Source organism: Neomonachus schauinslandi, chromosome 5 (genome assembly GCF_002201575.2).
Source record: "Neomonachus schauinslandi chromosome 5, ASM220157v2, whole genome shotgun sequence".
Classification (NCBI taxonomy): domain Eukaryota; kingdom Metazoa; phylum Chordata; class Mammalia; order Carnivora; family Phocidae; genus Neomonachus; species Neomonachus schauinslandi.
The window spans coordinates 83,271,789-83,294,197 of record NC_058407.1 but is presented as its reverse complement, the minus strand read 5'-3'; the positions used below and the strand labels follow the sequence as shown (position 1 = coordinate 83,294,197).

At 32.7% G+C, this 22,409-nt stretch overlaps 1 protein-coding gene across 6 annotated transcripts in view; it reads right to left on the bottom strand.

Annotated features, from left to right (window-relative positions):
• C2CD5 (C2 calcium dependent domain containing 5) overlaps positions 1–22,409 on the bottom strand; it is a 101,606-nt gene that overhangs the window by 44,043 nt on the left and 35,154 nt on the right. For 3 of the 6 annotated variants that reach the window (XM_021690793.2, XM_021690794.2, XM_021690791.2), the window contains exons 8-10: positions 19,340–19,491; positions 13,928–14,013; positions 8,064–8,172 (exon numbers count right to left, since the gene is read on the bottom strand). In XM_021690793.2, coding sequence (XP_021546468.1) covers positions 8,064–8,172; positions 13,928–14,013; positions 19,340–19,491 — 347 coding nt within the window. Of the gene's footprint in view, positions 1–8,063; positions 8,173–13,927; positions 14,014–15,997; positions 16,190–19,339; positions 19,492–20,475; positions 20,571–22,409 lie in introns of those variants that run through there. The other 3 variants (XM_044915447.1, XM_044915448.1, XM_044915446.1) reach the window with 2 other exon arrangements.

Here is a 22,409-nt window from a genome sequence, read left to right as displayed (position 1 = left end):
ACAGATAATAAAGAATGGACAGTAGTCAATATCCAGTTACACTATAGATAGAAGATTATTTATTACATTTATATGTTACATTACATATAAAGAGAAGCTCACACATCAGACATGGCTATATTTATGCCCTCTTGAACTCTATATACCTACTTCCTAAAACCCTTATTAAAATTCTTAAAACCAGGGCGCCTGGGTGGCTCAGTTGGTTAAGCGACTGCCTTCGGCTCAGGTCATGATCCTGGAGTCTCAGGATCAAGTCCCACATCAGGCTCCCTGCTCAGCAGGGAGTCTGCTTCTCCCTCTGACCCTACCCCCTCTCATGTTCTCTCTCTCATTCTCTCGCTCTCAAATAAATAAAATCTTAAAAAAAGGGGGGGGCGCCTGGGTGGCTCGGTCATTAAGCGTCTGCCTTCGGCTCAGGTCATGATCCCAGAGTCCTGGGATCGAGCCCCGCGTCGGGCTCACTGCTTGGCGGGGGGCCGGCTTCTGCCTCTGACCCTCCTCCCTCTCATGTGCTCTCTCTCTCTCATTCTCTCTCTCTCTCAAATAAATAAATAAAAATCTAAAAAATAATAATAATAAAATAAAATAAAATAAAATTCTTAAAACCAAAAGCTGCTTAACTACTTTAGGCTTAGTTTTGCATGTCTGCTCATGAGTACCTCTCAAATCAGTAGAATTCAAGTTCCAAGAAAGCCTCTCTCCATTTAACTACTACTACTACCACCACCACCACCACCACCACTACTACACACACACACACACACACACACACACACACACAGCAAAACAGTGTAAGAAATAGCCTAGACTGGGTGTATAAACAGGTTGTCTGCCTGGCTGAACAATCATGTTCCCAATCCCCAACATCATGCTCAAGACATGGTAGGCACACCACAAACATCCACTGAATAAAAGATTTTTACTTAAAACTGAAAAAAAAAAATTCAGATTATCAGAATAATATGTGTATTCTATAAATATTTCCTTACACATCAGTTGACTCATTTTGTTAAAATATGTTTAAAGTAATAATTATACTTATTTTTTCTTGGTTTTGTTTATTAATTTTTAACCCCAAAGTAAATTTTCTAAACAACTATAATTCAGATGACTAAATAAAAAGAGTAACATTTTCTAAATTCAGACCACTAATGTAAAGCTTCCCTTAGCACTAGTAAAGGTTCATTTATTATAAGACTGAGAAAATCTTAAGCATATGTCCTAAAATCTACAATCTAAAATAATAAAATATAACTTTGTAAAATATTCTCAAAAACAAAAGTTATCTAGTTTTAAACAAGCTGTTTTGGGGCGCCTGAGTGGCTCAGTCATTAAGTGTCTGCCTCTGGCTCAGGTCATGATCCCAGGGTCCTGGGATTGAGCCCTGCATCGGGCTCCAGCATCCCCTCCCCCTCATCGGGCTCCCTGCTCAGTGGGAAGCCTACTTCTCCCTCCCCCACTCCCCCTGCTTGTGTTCCCTCTCTCGCTGTCTCTCTTTCTGTCAAATAAATAAATAAAATCTTTAAAAAAATAAATAAATAAAACTAAACAAGCTGTTTTACTAACTCAGTACTTAAAACATTCACTCTTAAAAATATTGTCTAAGTTTGGAAGCTATTTCAAACTAGCATTTTTTCAAATCACTTTATATAGCTACTTTATTATTTCCTCTTGTGACTTCTTGAAAAAATATCTAAGCTCACATGTATCCTACATGAAAAAAGAAAAACAAATTTTTCTCAACTACACTGAGACTATTCCTAATTAAAAATTATATCCATAGGCTATTCAGAAATACTTTCAGTGGTAAACTCAGAAGAAAGAAAGAAAAAAAAAGAGCATAGCCATTTAAGAAACAATGAGCTAGAACTTTTAAAATCTACTCTTAAAATATTTTTACAACTCAATTTTCAAATATACTTGGGTTTCCAAAAGATAGGATTCAACTGCTCACTGGGATTTTAGACTTGTAGCTATGTGGGATAATCCTAATCTATCTTTCTCTCAGCTCAAATTTGCTAAGAGACTGTTTGACTTGCCACATTCTAATTACCAAGTCCTGCTGATTTTACATTTTAAATATTTTCTAAATTTATGTTAAGAGTGTAAGCCCTGAAGCCAGAGTAGTTAGGTTCACACTGTAGCTCAACAAATTTCTATTTTACTTTGGGAAAATTGTTATGTTTCATTTTGCCCAACCACAAAATAGAAAAAATGCCTATCTCAGAGCTGTGTTTTGAGAATTAAATGACCTGCTATCATAAAGCACTTGGAAGAGTGCCTGGCACATAGTAAGGGCTCTATAAACTTTAGCTCTCCTATCACCACCAAATCCTAGGTCACTTACCAGGCCAGGAGGATTGCAGTCAACCAACTGGCCTCCCTGTCTCTAGGCTTGCTGCCTTTAAATCCATTCTCCCTTCTATAATCAATGATCTAATACAAATGTGACCGCAGGATACCATCTTATTCCTATGCAGCCAGTTCCTGGCATATCATACACAAGATGTGCAAATGCTGCTTCCTCCTTTCTAGCAGCAAGATTCATCCTTGTCTTTCTCAAAGTCTGTTACCAGGCCAGAAACATAAGAAGCAAGATAAGAAAAGGTAATAAAGTAATTTTAAAATAAATTCTCAGATAATTGAGTTTTCTTCTTCCTGCTATATAAAAATATTTCCTCTCACTGTAGTTAACACAACCTAAGACAGCAAAGCAGGAGAAAAAGGGAAATACACAAAAAAAGTTGAACTAACAAAGACATTCTGTATTCAATGGCAAACAATGGGTATGAAGTAACTATGTAAACATCATCAAATAGGTAATGGCTAGGGTATTGTTTTGCAATGTACTACTAAAGTTTCAGAACTACATTCAAAGGATGGAACAATATGCCTCCAAATACACTGTCTGAAATATAAAATCTGTGTGAATCTTTTATATATCCTTCAAACTAAACTCAAGAATTACCTCTCCAAGCCTCCCTGCCACGTAGTTAATCACGCCTTCCTCTTTAATTCTGTATCTTATATCGCACCATACCATACCACACAGTAAACCATTAACATATTTTTTCTAACCTCCCGGAATATGACTTTCATGAAAGCAGAGAGACTGGCATCTTCGCACACCTATCATCTAGCAAACCATATGGCACAAAATAAGTTCTAATAAATGCTTGCACGACAGATCATATTTCATGAAATACTACTGTGTGATAAAAAACGTGTTCTTATATCTTTCCACACTTTAATGTTTCTGAAATAAAAATGTCTAATAATTAATCAATATACTAAATATGGTAATGTTTCTTTCTCTTTTCTCTTGGAAAGCTATTATTAAATTGGTGATACCTCACATAATAAATGGTGTCAGAGAATCCAGAAAATACAGTATTGATGAACAATTTCTAACATTAATAAAAATTATACCAACAATTATTTTTCTTACTGATGTGGCCAATTCATGATTTTCTATGGTAATAATACAGGACAGCAATGGCTAACTTATTCCTTAATCACAGAGAAGAATACATAAATCATTTGAATGTATTTTTCAAATATTACGTTTTTATATTTCAGAATTACCACATTATTTTTCTTAACCTAATATCAAAATCAGCCTGATCTCTGAATAGTACTGTTAGCATAAAGATTCTAATATCTCAGTCAAAAGCACAGAGCTATGAGAACATTAAACTGAAAGTCATCTTTGATATTCTTTTAATATTCTGTAACTTATATCCACCTTTTTTTCATACACTCACTACCTGACTTTATTTTAAATGATGGCAAGATATACTGCTTCCTCAACCATGTTTCTCCTTGCCCAATTCTGTAGTTCTGCTTATGCGGGACAAAGGATTATATCTATAAGATTTAACTTCTTGTCTACTTTCCAAGACTGTTCTTTCATCTAACACACATCTCACCCTAAACATCTTTGCCCTGACAACGTTTAAGCTCCTTAAATTATTAATGATCAGTCTATTCCCAACGTCCTTTTCTTACATAATTAGGCTTTTTCACTTCCTATACACTAATCTGCCTACATTTTAAAAATATATTCTTATTTTTATTAAATGAATCCAGCAGGGTATTTTTCTCACTAAAAACCAAGTATAACATATTACATTAAAAATGATTATTTTAATTCTAATCAATGTGATAACATGCTGGCAAAAACTTGGATAGGAGTTAGAGTTAATTTCCCTGAAGATTTACCAATTGAAGTTAGTCTAAATCTGCAAAGGTTGGACCTGATCAGATTGTTTACTAGACTGAACTTAGGTAAATCTGCATGATGAACATGAGATACTTCATAGTCAAACATGCATTACTTACATCAGAACTTACATCCTGGACTCCTAAGAACAAAAAAAGTTTACAATATTGAAAAGATTATGGGATATTATCTAAAATGCTGAGCCTCTTGGTGTTTTTGTTTTTCTATAAATAGATATATACTTTCTGACACAAAGAACTGGTAAAATCCTTCAGGCAAAATACCAGCTTCTATTACTGAATCAAAATGGTTTTATTATTTAATTCCAAAAATAACACAAAAATTTACATATTTATATTAAAAGAATATACTTTTATCAAAAAGAAAAATTGGCTTTGACTCTAAACCACATCATCAGCTGTAAAGTTATCTTAGTTTAGTTTCTCTAAAAGCTATAAACTATATCCATATGTAAAATTACTTAAAAAGAAAAATTATATTCTCACATGAAAGGGGAAGGAAGGGAGCTTATGAAAGCCGTTAATCCCTCCAAATCTGCTCTTACTTCCCAAATTTTGAAACACTTCTGGAATTATAAATAAAAATGGTAATAGTTACAATTTTATAGCACTTATAGAATACTAAATATATTATATTCAAATCTAAATTAATGTTTAAACATACCTTAAGCTTATCAAACTAGCCATTTAATTAACAATTAGCATTTCTTTAATCGTAAAGCTAATGCCTATGTTATTTACCTGATATGAAAAACTGTCAAAAATGTAATAAATATAATTTAAATTAAGGTTTTTGAAAGTTAATCACCTAACAAAAGCCATTTGTAATTTATGGTATTTCTATGGTTTTGGTTAATTCATTTTAGTTAACACATTTTTATATTTGCATTTCCATGGAAACTATAAGAGTTATAACATATGTACTGCAGAATGTATCTGTATAACTGAATTGACATTAAACCTATTTAATCTAGAACATTTCTAAAAACTTCACTGAGCTGCCATAATTTTTGTCAGCATATGTAGTACTGAATGACCATCAAAATACCTGAATTGAAACTATTCCAGTCTAGCAGTTTGTAAGATCTTGTGTTACCCATAATTCCGACAAAGGCTGAGTTCAAAACAGCAAATTAGTAGATCAGTTTTAGGTGCAGAATAGTAGGAAAAAAACAAAAAAACACTACAAACAAGAACACAATTGACAATACCACTTGACAGGAACTGGAAAGACACAGACAGCAGAGTTAATAAGAAGTAGAAATAGAAAGAGAAGGAGCATGCTATCATAATCTAACATTAACTAAAGTCTAGTTGTTTAAGATAATGACTTTGATTTTTAAAACCACCCATTCTTTTCCTTGTTGTTTAATATTTAACAAAGGAGAAAATTCTAAAAGAACTAACTCCAAAATAATAATCCATAGTTAGCAGGTGGTAGTGGTTTTAAAATAAGATTTTATTCCTTCTACACTCAGTGTAAAATGAAAATTTCCCATTTTCACTAGACAAAAAATAACTGCAAGAGTCATTTGAGAGTGCAAATACAGCATTTTTAACAGCACATGCATCTCAATCCATCTTAAGTTTCTCTCAGCAGAGTAACTCAGTGTCATAAAATTAAAACATCATCATGGTAGAAGCTAATCTAGAGGGTTTTTTTTGTTTTAACATTCAGCTTTTTTCAACAAATTAAATCTTTTTCATAAATAATTATTTATGAAATATTAAGAACATCAATAAAATGTTCTTAAGAAAATCTTCCTTTTTTAATGCATAATACATATATAAAACAACCCAAAGAATGTGATTTTTGTATCAAAATAATGTAATATTGAAACCATTAGAATATATAGTTGATTTGTATTTAACTGAAAATAAAACAAAAATTAAAATATAACTTATATATCATTAAAAGCATTTATATTTATACGCCCATAATCTTTTGGGAAATAAGTACATTAGTAACTGAGAATTCCTACATGTGAATTGAAAAAAATATTCTGAAAGGGGAAGAAAAGAAGAGAATGGATAAGCTGATAATTACAATACACAAAATGTATTCTGTAATAAAGATTCCGGTATTCTTCCCTGGGCCTGGATTCTTACATTTATCACACCACTAGAACAAACTGGCAAGTATGATAAACCCCAAAAAAGGGTTTTTTGTAAAAAGTAATAGGATTTTAAATACAGCTCTCTACTTAAACTTATTTAAGTAACCTTTGTTTGTTCTCCCAGACTCTATAGCTTACTCAGAGTACATGGAAGCAACAATAAAATCAAAATGTTTTCAGTAAACAGAAGACATCACCAACAGTTAAATTTATTCCTGAAACCATTTTTGGAGCTTATCAGTAGGCACCATCTATCAAAATATTTGAGTCAATGGTCCAAAGAAACGCAGGTAACAAGCCTTGGGTCACACAGTTAATGTCAGGTATATTAAAACTCAGTATTTCCTTGCACTTTCCAAATAATTCAAGTTCCTAAACACAAAGATATGGAACTTGAAGAGTCTCCAATGTCTCAATACATTAAACTGGCATGAGTCTAAATATGCCTTTAATTACTACAGAATATACAAATACTACATGAAGAAAAGATCTTAAATTGATTAGAAAAAATAAGGACAGCAGAAAAAAATAATAAACCAGAGAAGAAAAAGAGAAGACTAATGCTTAAAAGATATATTTGTTCAGCTCTAAGAGTTAGATAATCCTAGCTACTATTCCTCTTCTGAAATCTCATTCAAGCTCTGGGAAAAATTCCATTCTGCTTCTCTGGAATTAACTGAAAAGACATCAAACCGCAAGGCACGGATTAAAATTTTTTTTAACTTAAAAGAATGGTAATGCTCTGTAACCTCAAAATCACTATCTGCAATGTTTTGCATAAAATAATTTCACAGTGTTTTACTCTTTTTGTAGCTGTCAGTACAAGCCTCAGGAAGAGGTTATTGAAAGTGACAATTTAAAATTTTCAAAAATATGTATGTATATATGCCAAATAAGAATACTAACATAACTTCAGCTTTTTTAGTATGTCATCAAAAAATAAGTGCCTTGAGCAAATTACTGGGAATCCAGTCAATGAGAGATGCAAGAACACACACCATATGGAAAGTTTCTACCACACTTGCCATGCTTATTTTGGATTTAGAAAAACCATCAAACATTCCTAATCCAAAGGCCCGATATTGGGATTGATTTGATGCCTTTCTTCTTTTACGATCATGGCCCCATGTTTTAAAGAAGTGAGCTACTATTCTTACTTGTTCATTGTTCACTTATATAGAACAAACAGCTTCAGAAAAGAAACCGAGAATGCAGACAGCACTATTTTTTTTTTAATTCTTAGACACTACACAATGTTTATAATTACATTTCAAAGGAATACTTCTTTTAGGAATAAGAAAATTACTAAAATAATCTACAAAGAGTTATTGCTAGTGAAAAGAATTAACGTCTTAAGATAATGGCCACAATGGTCTAATTGCGAAATTTGTTATCTGCCTGGATCAAAGAAAAGAGCTGACTGAAAAGTTACCTAAGAATTCCTTCAAAGTGATGCCTTGGCCAAAAAAATGAATCAAGATTTGTTTGTTTTATATAAAAACCTAACTAAAATAATACTTCTACTTATTTGATCATTTTTAATTAGGATTACTGCAAATACTTAAAGCAACATGCCAGTTTATACTTTCTTTTTCATTTCTCTTTTTGGATAGATTTGATTTTTTTTAATTATAAAAATCAATCTTAATAACCACAGTTTAAGTAAGTGAAACACTGAAAACAAACTTTTAAAGAACATACCAGGATTGTGGATACGATCCAAAAGCTTCACAGAGCGTGCACTAACAACACCCCCAACATGCACGAGAAATCCAGGAGGAAATGCCGTCAAGGTAAAAAATGGAAATTCCTAGTAAAAATAAAGGGGGAAAAATATAACTGATCATGTGCAAAGTACAAAAAGTTTGCTTGTTAAAAAGCCTGATCCGAATAGATTATATTCATACTATGAGATATGAATCCTATCCCTTAACAAAAGGCTACCAGTTATACATTACACTTGCTTTGTAATTAAATGTTTTCTTAGATGCTTAGAGTTCCTAATCCATTTTCCCATATACATCATGTTATACAGAATCCAAACACTCTTTTTATCAATTCTCAATGAGAAAAAAAGGTTCTCAGAGTTTCGATTTAAGATCTTTGAACAAACTCTTCCTTCCTCTCAATCTCCTACTCTGATGCAAATTCACAGTGAGATGTGGGGATTCCCTGCCCTTCTCCTCTGAGTCTACTTCTCAGGGGGGCAGAATCCTCCTCACATACACACACCCAACTCCAGGCTACTGGTAAAGACTGAAGGCCTGGTGCAAGAGATCTACAAGAATGTGGGACTGAGGGAGGAGTGGGACAATGAACAGTGTGGGTTAAGAGATTCAGGGAAAAGCAAAGGGCAATACCAAGCTGAAGTGGGTAGAGAATCGCTGTGTAAGATTATCTACTCTATCAACACCAGGTCAGCTGGAGAAAATTTTAAGTACATAAATGCATATTAAGGAAAAGGGAGAAGAATGTAGATGACAGCAAGGGAGGAAATAAAATTCCACAAGTTCTTCCAAGTTTCATTCTCCCCTTCTCTCTCAAGGACATCAATCTCATCAATCTAGAGGTAAGAGGGAAATGGGAAAACAGAGAAAGGAAATTCATTGAAATAGCATCCAGGAAGAAAGGGGAGCTCTTGTGACTCTCCAAATATAGAGGCCTCTCACATTACACAAAATTGGATACAAGCAAGGGAAATTTAATATCTGCCTCATCTGGCTATACGATTAATGTAGCTCACTTAACCAGAAGTCATTTGCCAGTAGCCTCAGCTATTCAGAACATAACTGAGAGCTGGAAAATAAGCAAAACAGAGCTCTCAATAGTCAAAAGAACTGTTATACTTCCAAGTACTAAAATTTATGTACCTGATTCATAAGAAATCCCTATAGATCATATCCATACTATGCCATACAGCAATTATAAACATATAATTTTAGGAACATATTTTAAAGTCTAGCAGTATCTTTTTTTCTGGACCATAGCAGTTTAAATGCAGCAAACAAAAGCTGAGAGATAAAGACATACAGAATACTACTAGAAGCAGGCACATTAAAAGCAGCAAGATTACTGACTGGCTGCTTAAAGCATGGAGAATACAAATTCACCAAAGCATAATTCACAAAGCATAGCAACTTGGAGTCATTTAGCACAAAGGCAAACAGTCTTGCACACTTCAATAACCCATGAAGATATAGTTTAAAATATAGAGAGAATTTAGAAATAAATTCAGTTAGAATTTAAAAGTAATATTTAAATTAACAAGGGTAAGAAAAACCTGGGCTACATTAAAAAAAAAAAAAAAGTAAAAACCAATCTATGGAAATAGACAGGTTTGGCCCAGCTGACAGGCAAAAAGAAAAAAGGGAGAGGATAGGAGGGGAATCTCACTTACATGAATTATAAAATGTTTAGTCAAAATGCCTCATTTCCACCTGAATTTTTTAAATATAAGTTTTAAATGAGACATATACAAATAAGCTTATGCTATTTGAAACTTAAATATCTTATCTAAGTTAGGCCTTTATGATTTTTTTTCAATTTTAAGTACACAGTTTTTAAATTTCCTCAAAATACTGAAGCATATTAGAAAAAAGAACTTTACATTTAATCTTTATACTTAAACATTTTAAATATCCTGGACAAGAGACACTGAAAATAATATTTTTATAAGCTAAATGGAAAGCTGTACTTCCTTCTGAAACTGAGAAATAAGTTACGTAAATTCACATATTGGAAAACATCTGCATATAAGAATTTAGGTAGGTATAAAAATTAACCTAAATGACTTCTCTGCTTGAGATTCGGACTCTTCCCCCCAAATTCCAGAAGATGGGATAAAGGGACAACAGGGAAAGCATCACACTAGAGTTGGTGGTCATAAGCAGAAAAAGTAGGGGAATGGCTGCCCAAAGAGGCGGACAACCACTCTGCCAACTTAAACTCTGTCCTATATGTCCAATCAGCACACCTACTTTAACACACAAAATTTAACCTGGAGTACATAAAAATGGTATGGTTATTCAACCAAAACTACATCTTCAAATAACTCTCTCAGAAGAACTATGGCTGATACCTACTGCTAAAATACCTATCATCTCCACCCCCATCACCAGTGACACCAGTGACTACCAGTGACTGTTAAATACCCCTCATCTCCACCCCCCATCACATAGTGACTACTATGAAGTGCTTACAGAGTGCCAGACCTCTGCACAGTATCTTAAAACTATGCTTCATAATCTTTCCCATACCCTAACGTGACAGTCAAGAGGGCCTAGACTCTATGTGAGCAACAAACCTTATCATCTGGCTCCTTGAAATATCTGATTAAAACAGACAAGGAGTTGGTTTTAATCTCTAGTCTATCATTATACCTGATGACTTTATAGGTTCTCTTCCACTGAAAAGAACAGCTTCCTTAAGATCAGCCAAGCCCAATCCATTTCCAATGCCTAGATGAGAATTTCAGGGACCAGAGAAGCCATTTTCTCTGCAAAGTCCTAATATTTAAAGTGCCTTGCCTGTGGTACCACTAGGTAAGAATTCGTATGTTGACATTCTGACAATAAGCCAAGTGCATGCAGCATAAATCTATTTAATACCATGTGTTCAAAGACAGGCTAGTTGGAAAATCTGGGGACACAACGGGAGTAATTTTTTAACATTTAAATAGAATTTTTCTCAGAATATATTTAAATAGTTTATTTTTTCAATCAAATATTCTTTTTATCATCCCAAGAAACGAGTCAACTTTCTACATAAGAAAACTCCGTGCCAGATTCCTACTATGATTTATTGTATAATTTTACTCCACTATTAAAAACATAATTATCAAAAGAGTTTGCTTTATATAAATGTTTCCCAAAATGTGGTCGTCACTAACAGGTATTTCACATGGAAGATTCCATTTTAAAATATATTTGGGAAATACTAGGTTAAACCAAGTCAACTAGGTTTCTTTATTGAAGAAAAAAATCCCAGCATCTGAAAAGTAACTTCATTTTTCTTACAAGTGAAAGAAGAGTCATATTGAAAAATAAATCTATTTGCTTTACATCAAATAGTTCATAGGTGGAACCTAAATCTAATCAAATATTTATCTCTACATCTTATCTCTTAATCATCTGACACCTATTACCAAGATCATGTCAATTTATTTTTCACGGATTTTGTGAAAGAAAAAAATAACACTTTTATTTTTGAGAACTGCTACTTGAACCCATTAAATAAAAGATGCTGGACAAAGGTTCTCTTTTCCTCAAGAAAAAAAAAAAAAGCCATACATTTTATGAAGGGTGGCAAGGGGCAGAAATGAATATCTTTAAAAAATGAATATAAAAATGGCATTAAGTATATCATTTGTTCACCTTGACCTAGTATTCGACTTGGCAGAGTTAAGGCCTATCTGAACACATGTGAGGAGAATTCTTCATACTTCTAAACAAAATTTTTCCCCAAAACAAAGACATACTAATGGCAACCACAGGTTAATGGGAAAGCTAAAAATGATGTTTGTTCTATTTATTGTGTACCCAGGACAGAGAGGTAGTCTCACAAAGTCAAGTAACTACTCAGGGTTAGGTAACATAAATATATTGCCAACTCAGATTTTACAAGGTTGTAAATGAAAACTATAGTTCTCCCACATCTTTACCATTAATTCCATAAAGATTATCTAGTAATGTATGCCCAATGTGATGTGTCCAAAACTTTAAGAATGTTTAAAAGCATATTTGAAAACATAAATTTTATCCAAACTAAATCTAAAACAATTTTTATTGATTAGTTTTTTTCTTCTTTTGAGGCTAGATGTTTTCAAAAGTTCTTAATATAGATAATGAAGTCACAGGCACAAGATACAGGCAAAATCTCATATCTCATATCAGTTTTTCTGTTCCTATGAATTGTAGAATGACAATTACAAGGAAATACTCCTAATGTAAGGAACTCTACAGAGAATGTAAAACTGGGAGCGGGGAGGAGGTAAGAGTATTCTGGCCTAAAAAAAGGTAAGTGAACAGGCATACCTTCACCCTGACCCTCTTCTCTGTGTTTTCAGTCTCTTTCTCTATTTGGTTTTAATAAATGGTCCCAATGTTTAAGTGGGCTTTTGCATGACAGTAGCTGGTATGCCTGCAAGGTGTCAAAGTAGCTCAAGCCCAACTGCTGCCTGGTAAGGGATAAGGCAAACAACTGTGTGTCGCTAAAGTCTCATCACTCTGCTTAGCTCAGCTCAGCTCTGCTCTGCTCCCCACAACCTTGTCTAAAAGGCAAACAGTGCATACAGATACTTTCTGCACAGGAAAGAAAGTCTAAAAAAAGTAAACTGTTACATTGTTTGTAGTCACAGAATCTGTAAACACACTATTCTCAAAAGCTAACCTCTAGAAAAGAAATACCTTTTTTTTATAAAATGCATTCTTTTATAGGTATTTACTGTTTCATCTTTTTTTTTTTAATGCTAGTATAAAATGGAACATGTAAAAGAAAATTCTGTAAATGCTTATAAACTTGCAAATCAGACACAATGAAAGCTATGGAACTGTGCCTTAAAATAACTGACATAACATATAAATAATCATGCACTGTATTCGTTAAGTAGAAAAACAATGAGCCTCATAATGCTAATAAATTTTTAAAAACTGCATTACGAAAAGAAATAAAGCTGGCAACATCTGTTAAAGCTTAAATAAAACTTAAATGATCAAGATTAAAACTAGAACAGCTACCAATACAAGAAAAAGGCTCTCACACATGTTCAGAAACATACCCGCCTTCTGCTACAGAACCTATGAGGCGATCCTCCCTTAGCAATGAAGTTTATACAAAAAAATAAAAAATAAAAAGAGAAAAATCATCCAAAAATTTTGACTATTTTCCCATTTAAATAGTTAACTAAACATTAAACTTATAATAATTAAAAGAGATGTATTCACATACCAAATAACCACATTGTTTATGTTAATCTGTAGAAATACTGAATCTGTGCATTTCTTACCCCTAAGAGACTGGCCAGCCATAAAACTAATCTCAGCATATAAATATATTAATACACTAAAGAATTACCTTTTCTTTTCTTTTCTCTTTTTTAATATAGTCTCCATGCCCAGCACGGAGCCCAACACGGGCCTGATCTCACAACCCTGAGATTAAGGCCTGAGCTGAAATCAAGAGTCTGATGCTTAACCAACTGAGCCACCCAAGCACCCCAAGAATTAACTAAAATATTTTTTTCTGGAAAAAGTCTACTATTTCCTTCTATATATTATAATTTTAAGGTAAGATGAGAAATGATTTCATCATTCAGTGGATATTTCCAAATAGACTATTTCTAATAAAAAACTGGAGAACAAAACAAAAAAGTTACAGAATTATTCCAAATTAAAATTAATTATTCATAAACAAATTTCTTTGATACCTTAAATAAACTTTGGACTCTGAAACTACATTACAGATACATGATCAAAACTAGTTTATGGAAATAAGTTATAAATACATGGAAGCATGATAGTAAAAGCATATTAACAGTGTAAGAATAAAGAATGTTGAATGTCTCTTACCCTTTGTTCCAGTGCTGACTGAGTCTGTTGTCTTAAAAGAGCTTTAAATGGCCCCCCTTCTTTTCCAGCACTACCACTTCCCATTCCTACAGAACATCAGTACATAAATAACAACCAAAAAAACAACTATAGAAACAAAGTTTAACTGCATTCATCTTCATAAATTCATGAGTCAAAATCTTAAAATGATCCAAACATTTAAAGTATCTGACATGCAATTAAGCACATATCTTACTCTATTTTATTCACAAAGTTTTCTTTAGAAGCAAGATGTCGAAACTGTACTGATCACAGTTTTAAACTTATTTGTTTAGACTCAATCTGTTCTAAAACTTATTTTTTAAATTATGTTAATGTAATGAATTTTTGTATAATATTCAATTTTTAAAAGTTGAGTCTTCTAATACAAAATAATCAAGATACTACCAATTACAATTGACCCTTGAACAACATGGGTTTGAACTGCACAGTCCACTTATACATGAATTTTTTTCAATACAGTACAGTACTGTGAATGTACTTTCTCTTCCTTATGATTTTCTTAGTAACATTTTCTTTCCTCTAGCTTACTTCATTGCAAAAATACAGTATATAATACATGTAACAAAATATGTGTTAATTGATTATGTTATCAGTAAGGCTTGTGGTCAAGAGTAGGCTATTAATAGTTAAGCTTTTGGGGAATCAGAAGTTACATGCACATTTTCAACCTGTGCAGGGGTGTGCTGCTCAAGGGTCAACTGTACTTACTACGCTAACAATTTAAGAATACTAAAAGAAACCAAGAAACATCAAATGCTTGTTTAAAAGGAACTACAGAGAGGAGAAGCACTTTTAATTGTGCTTACTTAAAATATTCCAAAATTCTCTAAAGAGCATGAATTTTAGGCAATTTTGAAATATAGTCAAATCTATTTTCTGATAACTTCTCATTCCTAAATATATCATCCATGACAAAACACTATTAACATTCATAGTTTTCAATACTCATTGGCAAAAATCAACATAAAATATTTTTAAAAACTAAAAATCACAGACGTATAATAGACACATCACAAATGTACATAGTTATGGATGAAAAGAATTATATTTCCCAAGCTCTTAGATGTATTTTTTAAAGGCTTAATTTTTAATTTCTTTCCCTACTTTATTTTATTCTTTTGATAGTACCAATAGACCAATTGCGATCAGAGAATTACAGACAGCAGGGGACAGGTGAGAAGCCAGTGCTCTCTGGTGCTACGGGCCCTACAGGTTAGAGTTAACAGTTCAGTCCCACCCTTTCAAAACGGAAGATACACACAGTCAGATTTACTGCAATGACTTAAAAAAGGAACTAATTTACTTTTACATTTTTAGCTGTTCTTGGATAAGGAAACAAAGGTTAGCATGTGTATAGTCCCATTCTGTTCTCTAAAAATAAAAAAGGAACATATTTTTCTTGTAGTAACCTAAATATGTTTTTTAGAGACTATACAATACTAAACACTGAAATGAAACTAAGATCTTTATATGAAGCATATTGAAAGCCATAAAATAAAATGTAATTTTGTAGAGATAAATAAAACATCAGAAAATACAGCAGAATAACTTGAAAATTAATGCAATGGACAGAAAAAAAAATGGATAAAGAAAGAATACCACCAAAATGAGACTTAAACTGATTCAAACAGAATAATTTACTAATGTAACCATATGGCTTAGCAACATGATGGTGCAGGTCTGATAATGAATGGAGTTGGTGTGAAGGGAAAGAAAGTAAGGCATCTAAAACAGAAACTCTAGTAATGAGAACCCAACAATCACTGGAAATATGCAGATCTATGTCCTCAGACATAATTTTTTAATAAATAAAATAATTTCAGCAGAATATTCATAATTATCCATCAAGTAATCTTCAACCATGTCCTCACGATCATCATAATTATTTAATTCTGTGCACCAGTAAGAAAAACAAGAAGTAAGCCCTGTGTAAGACACCCAACACTTCTTTATAGTATGAAATAATTACTTGTTTTCAAAGGTGATTTAAAATAAAGGGATTAAAAAGCTGACATAATGTGATCCTACCAGAAGCAGCCAGGAACAGCTCTTCACTGAAAGAAACACTTTTCCTCAGAACTGGGCTGACAGGGCTAGAATGATGAGGGGGAAGGCTAGATTCCGAGAGGAGGAGACAGGACTTTTTAAGATGAAGGGAACCACAAGAGAGAGAGGGGGAGCTGGGACACAGGTAAATCCTAGGCCCCTGTGAGTAAGGTGCTGTGGAGGAAAGTAGCAGAGAAAAGATGCAGATTCAGAAGATGACCAGAAAATGCAGAATAAGGAAAGCAATGATGATGCAAAACGTAACAGTAAAAATGGAAATTAAAATGCTACATAAATTACACTAAGCATATGAAGTCATTAGCAAGACCCTCTACCCAACATAATATAAATTAAAGGAACAGTCTAAAACCTAGCAAAACCTTTATAAACTTTGCATTTATTAAAATTTTTTAAATCACTAACATGGGATTTTATGCCATTCTAATCACTTGGAGCTGATTTCTCAAAAACACTTAAATTACCTGAATAAAAATAAAATAAAGTTAAAATGTAAATTTTATAAATTTTTAAAGCCAGAAACTTATTGCCTCAAATATAAACATTATTTAAAGTGGCAAAGTACAGTTCTTCAAACGTTACTAAAACATATCACTTATGAGTATTTTAACTGAATACCCATAAAAAAACAGCACCATATTAAACAGTTGCCATCATTAATTTGAAATAAATACTAACTTCTTTCTGTTCATCTTTGAGATGTGTATTACTACTTTTCTTTTTCCTCTAAAATTTTAAATATTCAGGTTTGATCATAACACTGTTCACATTTACAAAGATCTGAGTATGTAAGGGGCAAATACTCTCAAATCACAAAAATTATACATGGTTAAAAGCTTTCTTTTTTTTTTTAAAGCAAAAATTAGCTTGAGTCAGGTGTCAAATCAATACCCTAAAACTAGCATTCTAAAATTCCACTCCTACTAGTTGAGTACTTGGAAAAAAATACGAAAATGAAACCTTGTAAAATGTCAAAAATTAGAATCTACAGAAATGAATCAGTATGAATTTTTTAAATGAGACCGATCTAAAAAAAAGACAATAGCTTTAACTACAAATAGAAACCCAACTTTTTCAGTCTAAAGCTTTATTAACTTTATTCTATTTTTGGTTCCCCAGTTTACATATAATCAATCAATCATAATCAGCTTATCCCCGCTATTTCTCAAGAGACTGATTTGGTATATAGGTAAATTTGAAAGCAGAGAATTATGAAATACACACTCAGTTATAGTTTTAGAAATTTTAAAACAATCATAATTTTGCCATTTCAAATCTCTTCTGGAACGGTCCTCAGGAATATTTAAAGATATTTAGGGATTCATGATAAGCGAAAATACTGTTAATGTTCTATAAATATGCTATTAAAGATAGTGAGTAGCATATGATAGTAGAAAAACAAAATTATCTAAAGGCATCTGATAAATACAGAAATACATGAGAATAGTAACTTATAAATGAATGTTTAAAAACTAAAATTTTGGAACTAGAACATAAAATGCAAAACTGTTTTAATTGATAATATAACTGACTGCCTACAAGAAAGCTAAGGGAAGACAAATCTGATTCAGTTAACTTATTACTTGACAATCTTTTTTTAGACTTGGCCTTTTTGGTGAATTAAAGAAAAGAAAACAGAATGACCAAGAAAAGACTTCCAAAAATTTGTCTGTGGTTATGGCAAAGAATAAAATAAAGATAAAAATATCGAAAAGTAGCCTGGAATACACAAATAACCAGTGGTCAAAGCCTGAAAAAATATTTCTAAGAAAACTCATTCTTCAAATACTATCCTAAGTCTTTCTTGTTTTGTTAGGCATGAATTTGAAGGCCAGAATCTCATCCTTTATTAAAAAAAAAAAAAAAAACACTTCACTACCATTTGAATGGTTCAGTTTTTATGGCATAAATATGGTTAAGATGCCACATTCCGTGTATCAATTACTATCAAATATCTCATGATTTGGGGTGCCTGGATGGCTTAGTTGGTTGAGTGTCCGAGTCTTGATTTCGGCTCAGGACATGATCTTACAGTCATGGGATTGGCCCTACATGGGGCTCCATGCTCAGCGGGGAGTCTGCTTGGGATTCTCTCTCTGCTCTCCCTGCAGCCCCATCCCCGCGAGCATGCGCGCATGCTCACTCGCTCACTCTCTCTAAAATAAATACATCTTTTAAAAAAAAATCTCATGATTTTAGATGTTACTCATATTATGTATATGTAAATAAAGAATAAAGCTATTCTTTTCAAATAATTAGGTATTCATAATTACCTTCCTCACATTTTGTGACTGCATTTATAAAAATAGATACTAAATCTACAGGCTTTCTTTTTAATGCTCTTTAGAATTAGCACTGGTTTTCAAATTAGATTTCTTTTCATTGTTTTCATAAAATCTGGGATCATTTTATAAATTTCTTGCCAACACACAAAAGGTTATTAAAGATGATAAAAATGAACAGGAACAATGCAAAATGTTTTCATCAATCTGGAGAGAAAACTGCCAGACAAAAACAGTATTTACAAAAATTGCTAACTACTAACTTTTTAACTTTTTACATTTCACTTTTCTTAATGGTTTGAATAAGTTAATTCTACTTTAAGAAGTAATGAAATAATTTGACTTTTTAAACAATTTTTATCATAAAACATTCATAAAAACTCACAGAAATTATTCATCAAAATACAAATAGGAGAGGGAAAAATTATAAATTGCATACATTGAGAAATATGTAAGAATAAGTAAAGCAAAAATGCTACTTTCTAACCTAGAGAGCAAGACTAGCAAAACCAAACATTTTAAAGAGCAAGAAGTTAATAAATAGATATATGTACTCCAATATAACCATTTCAATTGTTCTAAAAATATTTTCATAATAAAATCTTAGAATTAAATTCAGAAATAGACAGAAAAATGAATTCGAAAATGTTTCTACTGCATGAGGAATTGGATTGCAAGCTACTAATGTTACTTTCTTTTCAAAAGCTTTAAGATGTTATTCCTCATAATATGAGCATGAAATGAAAAATGTCTAAATGCAAAAATAAATTCTGGACTTCATATCTACACTATGATTAAATCAACATATGCAGATCTTTGAACAAGATCATTTCTGAGCTATATGAAATTTTCATATTTTAATGATAGTAACTGAAAATGATCAGTATTCACATAATCTTTTAACTTAAATGCCAAAAACAGGAGGAAAGCCTTGGATGGAAAGCTAATAAAGAACAGAAACAAATTTGAAAAAAAAAAAAAAAAGAAAGAAAGAAAAAGAAAAAGGTGGGTGGAAGCGCCTTACCAGTTTTGGGTGTCAAACTCAAATCTGTGTCAGAAGAAGAGGACTGTCGACTGTAGGACTTGGAAGGTGAAAAGGAATAAGTTTGGTTTTTCAGAGGGGTTGAGGGTCCTGATGAGTGAGTATTGGGATTGGGATCTTCATTGAAGGGAATCCTGCCAGAAGAAGGTGGAGAAATATTAAGCAATCATGTGCCAAAGGACCTGACGGAAGGCAGCATGATCCAAACACCGGGAAAGTATTGGGCAGGGCCAGCAGTCATTTCTTAAGTGTGGAGCTGGGTATGAGGCTAAAGACAACCAATTGCTGTTCAACCATTCATCATTCTCCAGATAAATAATTATCTGCACTTAAACAGTTAATAAGCCAAGTAAAAAAGCAAAGAAGCATGAAATGACAGACTAAGGGGGTAAAAAATATTAAAAGGAAAAATAAAATAAATACATGACTGAAAATACTTCCAAATAAACAATGCTTTTTTAAGTTACAAAAGAAAAAAATGATGCTGCAAATGGTGTGTGCAAATATTCACAATAGTTTTTATATTTGCACACACAGATATCTTCAAAAGAAAAATGTTTCCTTATCCTATAGCATCAAGAGTGCCACAGCTAAAAACACAGCAGAGAGAAAAATGAATATAGCTACAAAGAACCATTGCATTTTATGCAGAAGAGTTGCTTACCTGTTTTCCAAAAGCTCTCTTCCATAGAATAAACTGGACCCTACTATGTAAAAGGTTTTGTACATAATAAAATAAGCAAATCAGAAGCTTTGACAGCTATTTCATTTAGAATCCAATCATCAATTTTATTTCTAACCAAATGCAGAAATAATGGTAAAACACATACTGGAGGATACTCCTAAAAACTTACAGGATGCATACATAAGATAGGGGTCTTACAGGATCTATGGAAGAGACTTTGGAAGCTAGAAGAACACTTTCACTTCAAAGTAGTTAGAGCCTCTGTGGAGGCTATATACTGGATTTCTTCACTGCAGCTGGACTTCAAGTAAGAAAAGGAGGAAGCAAAGACTTGTGGTACCTGCCTACACTACACCACCTGCCTGCCTGCCCTTTGCAGCCACTCTGCCTGTGGCCTGCCTTCCCCAGCTCTTGAGTCTGAGCAGTCTCGTACCAGTATAGATGAGAGTGGGAACAGACACAGAGAAGTTCTGAGTAAGTCGTGAGCCAGTAGCAGTGTGAATTGGGCTGTTGTGAGTCGAGCGGCATCCATGGCTTGGAGGATGAACCAGCGGAGACCTGAGGGAATTTGTAGTCAAAGTGGAAGAAAAGAAAACAATACATACAACAGAGAGCAAAGTTATGTTAAAATAATTTCAAAGGAGCTTTAGTTAGGGGAGAGGAATTTTTAATCCCCAACATGCAAAAAACAAATTGAAATTTAAAAAGAATAGCTAAATACTAACTTGTTAGGATACAGTTATAGTTTTAAGGGATCAGATTAATAATTAGGACTGTGAATAAGAAAAACAGCAAGCAGAAATAGTAGCATTAAATAAGAAAAAGACTAAGATTTGGATTCTGAGTTGCTTTAAAATATTTGTTATTATTTTGATCACCATAAAGCTTTACTACACAGGGACAAAACACCAATAAAAGTGAGAAGTCAAATATAAAGTTCTTATGTTACTTCTGAAACTGAATTCATGTAATTAATTATAATTTTCTATTTTTTTAAATTATATTTTCTATAAAGAAACTTTAACAGAGCTGTTTCTATAATCGCAAGATAGTGGTACTAAAGAATATGAAAAATGACAGCATAAAGAAAAATGAATAAACTGAATGGATATAAGCAAATATAAAATTCCAGTATTTCAGCACTCCAAGTATACTGCTTTCCAGATTATACTGGAAACAAAACAAAGCAAGGGGACACTGCTTTTCAAAACACATTAATAAAACAATGTAGATAATTTTTGTCTAGCTCTCAAACAGAATATATTATTTAAATTTAAACAGAACCTACTAGGGGCCCCTGGGTGGCTCAGACGTTAGGTGTCTGCCTTCGGCTCAAGTCATGATCCCAGGGTCCTGGGATCGAGTCCTGCATCGGGCTCCCTGCTCAGCCAGAAGCCTGCTTCTCCCTCTCCCACTCCCCCTGCTTGTGTTCCCTCTCTAGCTGTCTCTCTCTCTGTGTCAAATAAATAAATAAAATCTTTAAAAATAAATAAATAAATAAACAGAACCTATTAAACTACATTCTGAATTGAAATTTTATATCAACTGACATCCTGCAATAGATCATATCTATATGTATGTATAGATATATTTACATCATAATGAGCGAAAAAGAATCAATCATACATAGGTGAATACACTCTGAAAAACTATCATATCTCCATTTTTTAGAATTCAAATTAAAAGCAGATCAAGAGGTCAACTTTTCCTGGCCTCTTCTTTTCTACTGGCCAGCAATCACAATTTGTCAAGGTTCAAACATGAGCTATCATTAACTGGCAATAATGGTCTTTCACAGAATCTACAGACTATTTTCCGAAAATATCACTGGTTTTACAATACGACAATGTTACTGTTTTTGTTGCTAGTTTAAAATAAAAATGTGTTTAATACAACTGATAAAAATCAAACATCTCATTGGTGACCTATCTGTATACAAACAACTGAGTGAGGTTTTTTGTTTTTTTCTTTCTCTGTTGAAGGGACTAATGAAGTTAAAAATTCTAAGAATCAGTGCTGTACAGAGGAGAAATTATAGTTAACGTCTCTTGAATGGTACTTTTTTTTTTTAAGTAGAGAAGCAGTAGAGCATATTTAAATGTACTTTGTACCATCAAGATATTTCAGCAAGGAAATATCAAAGAGATTTATATCATTATATCATTCATTACACTAAATATCTGAAAGGGGAAAAAACAATGGAGTAAAACACACCATTAATACAGGTAAAATAAAATAAATAAAATGAACATTGGAAAAGGTTCAAATTATGACATCTAGTTAAATCCAAATACAATGGAGGGGGTATAGCTCAGTGGTAGAGCATTTGACTGCAAATACAATGGAGCATCATCATATGTATTCTTG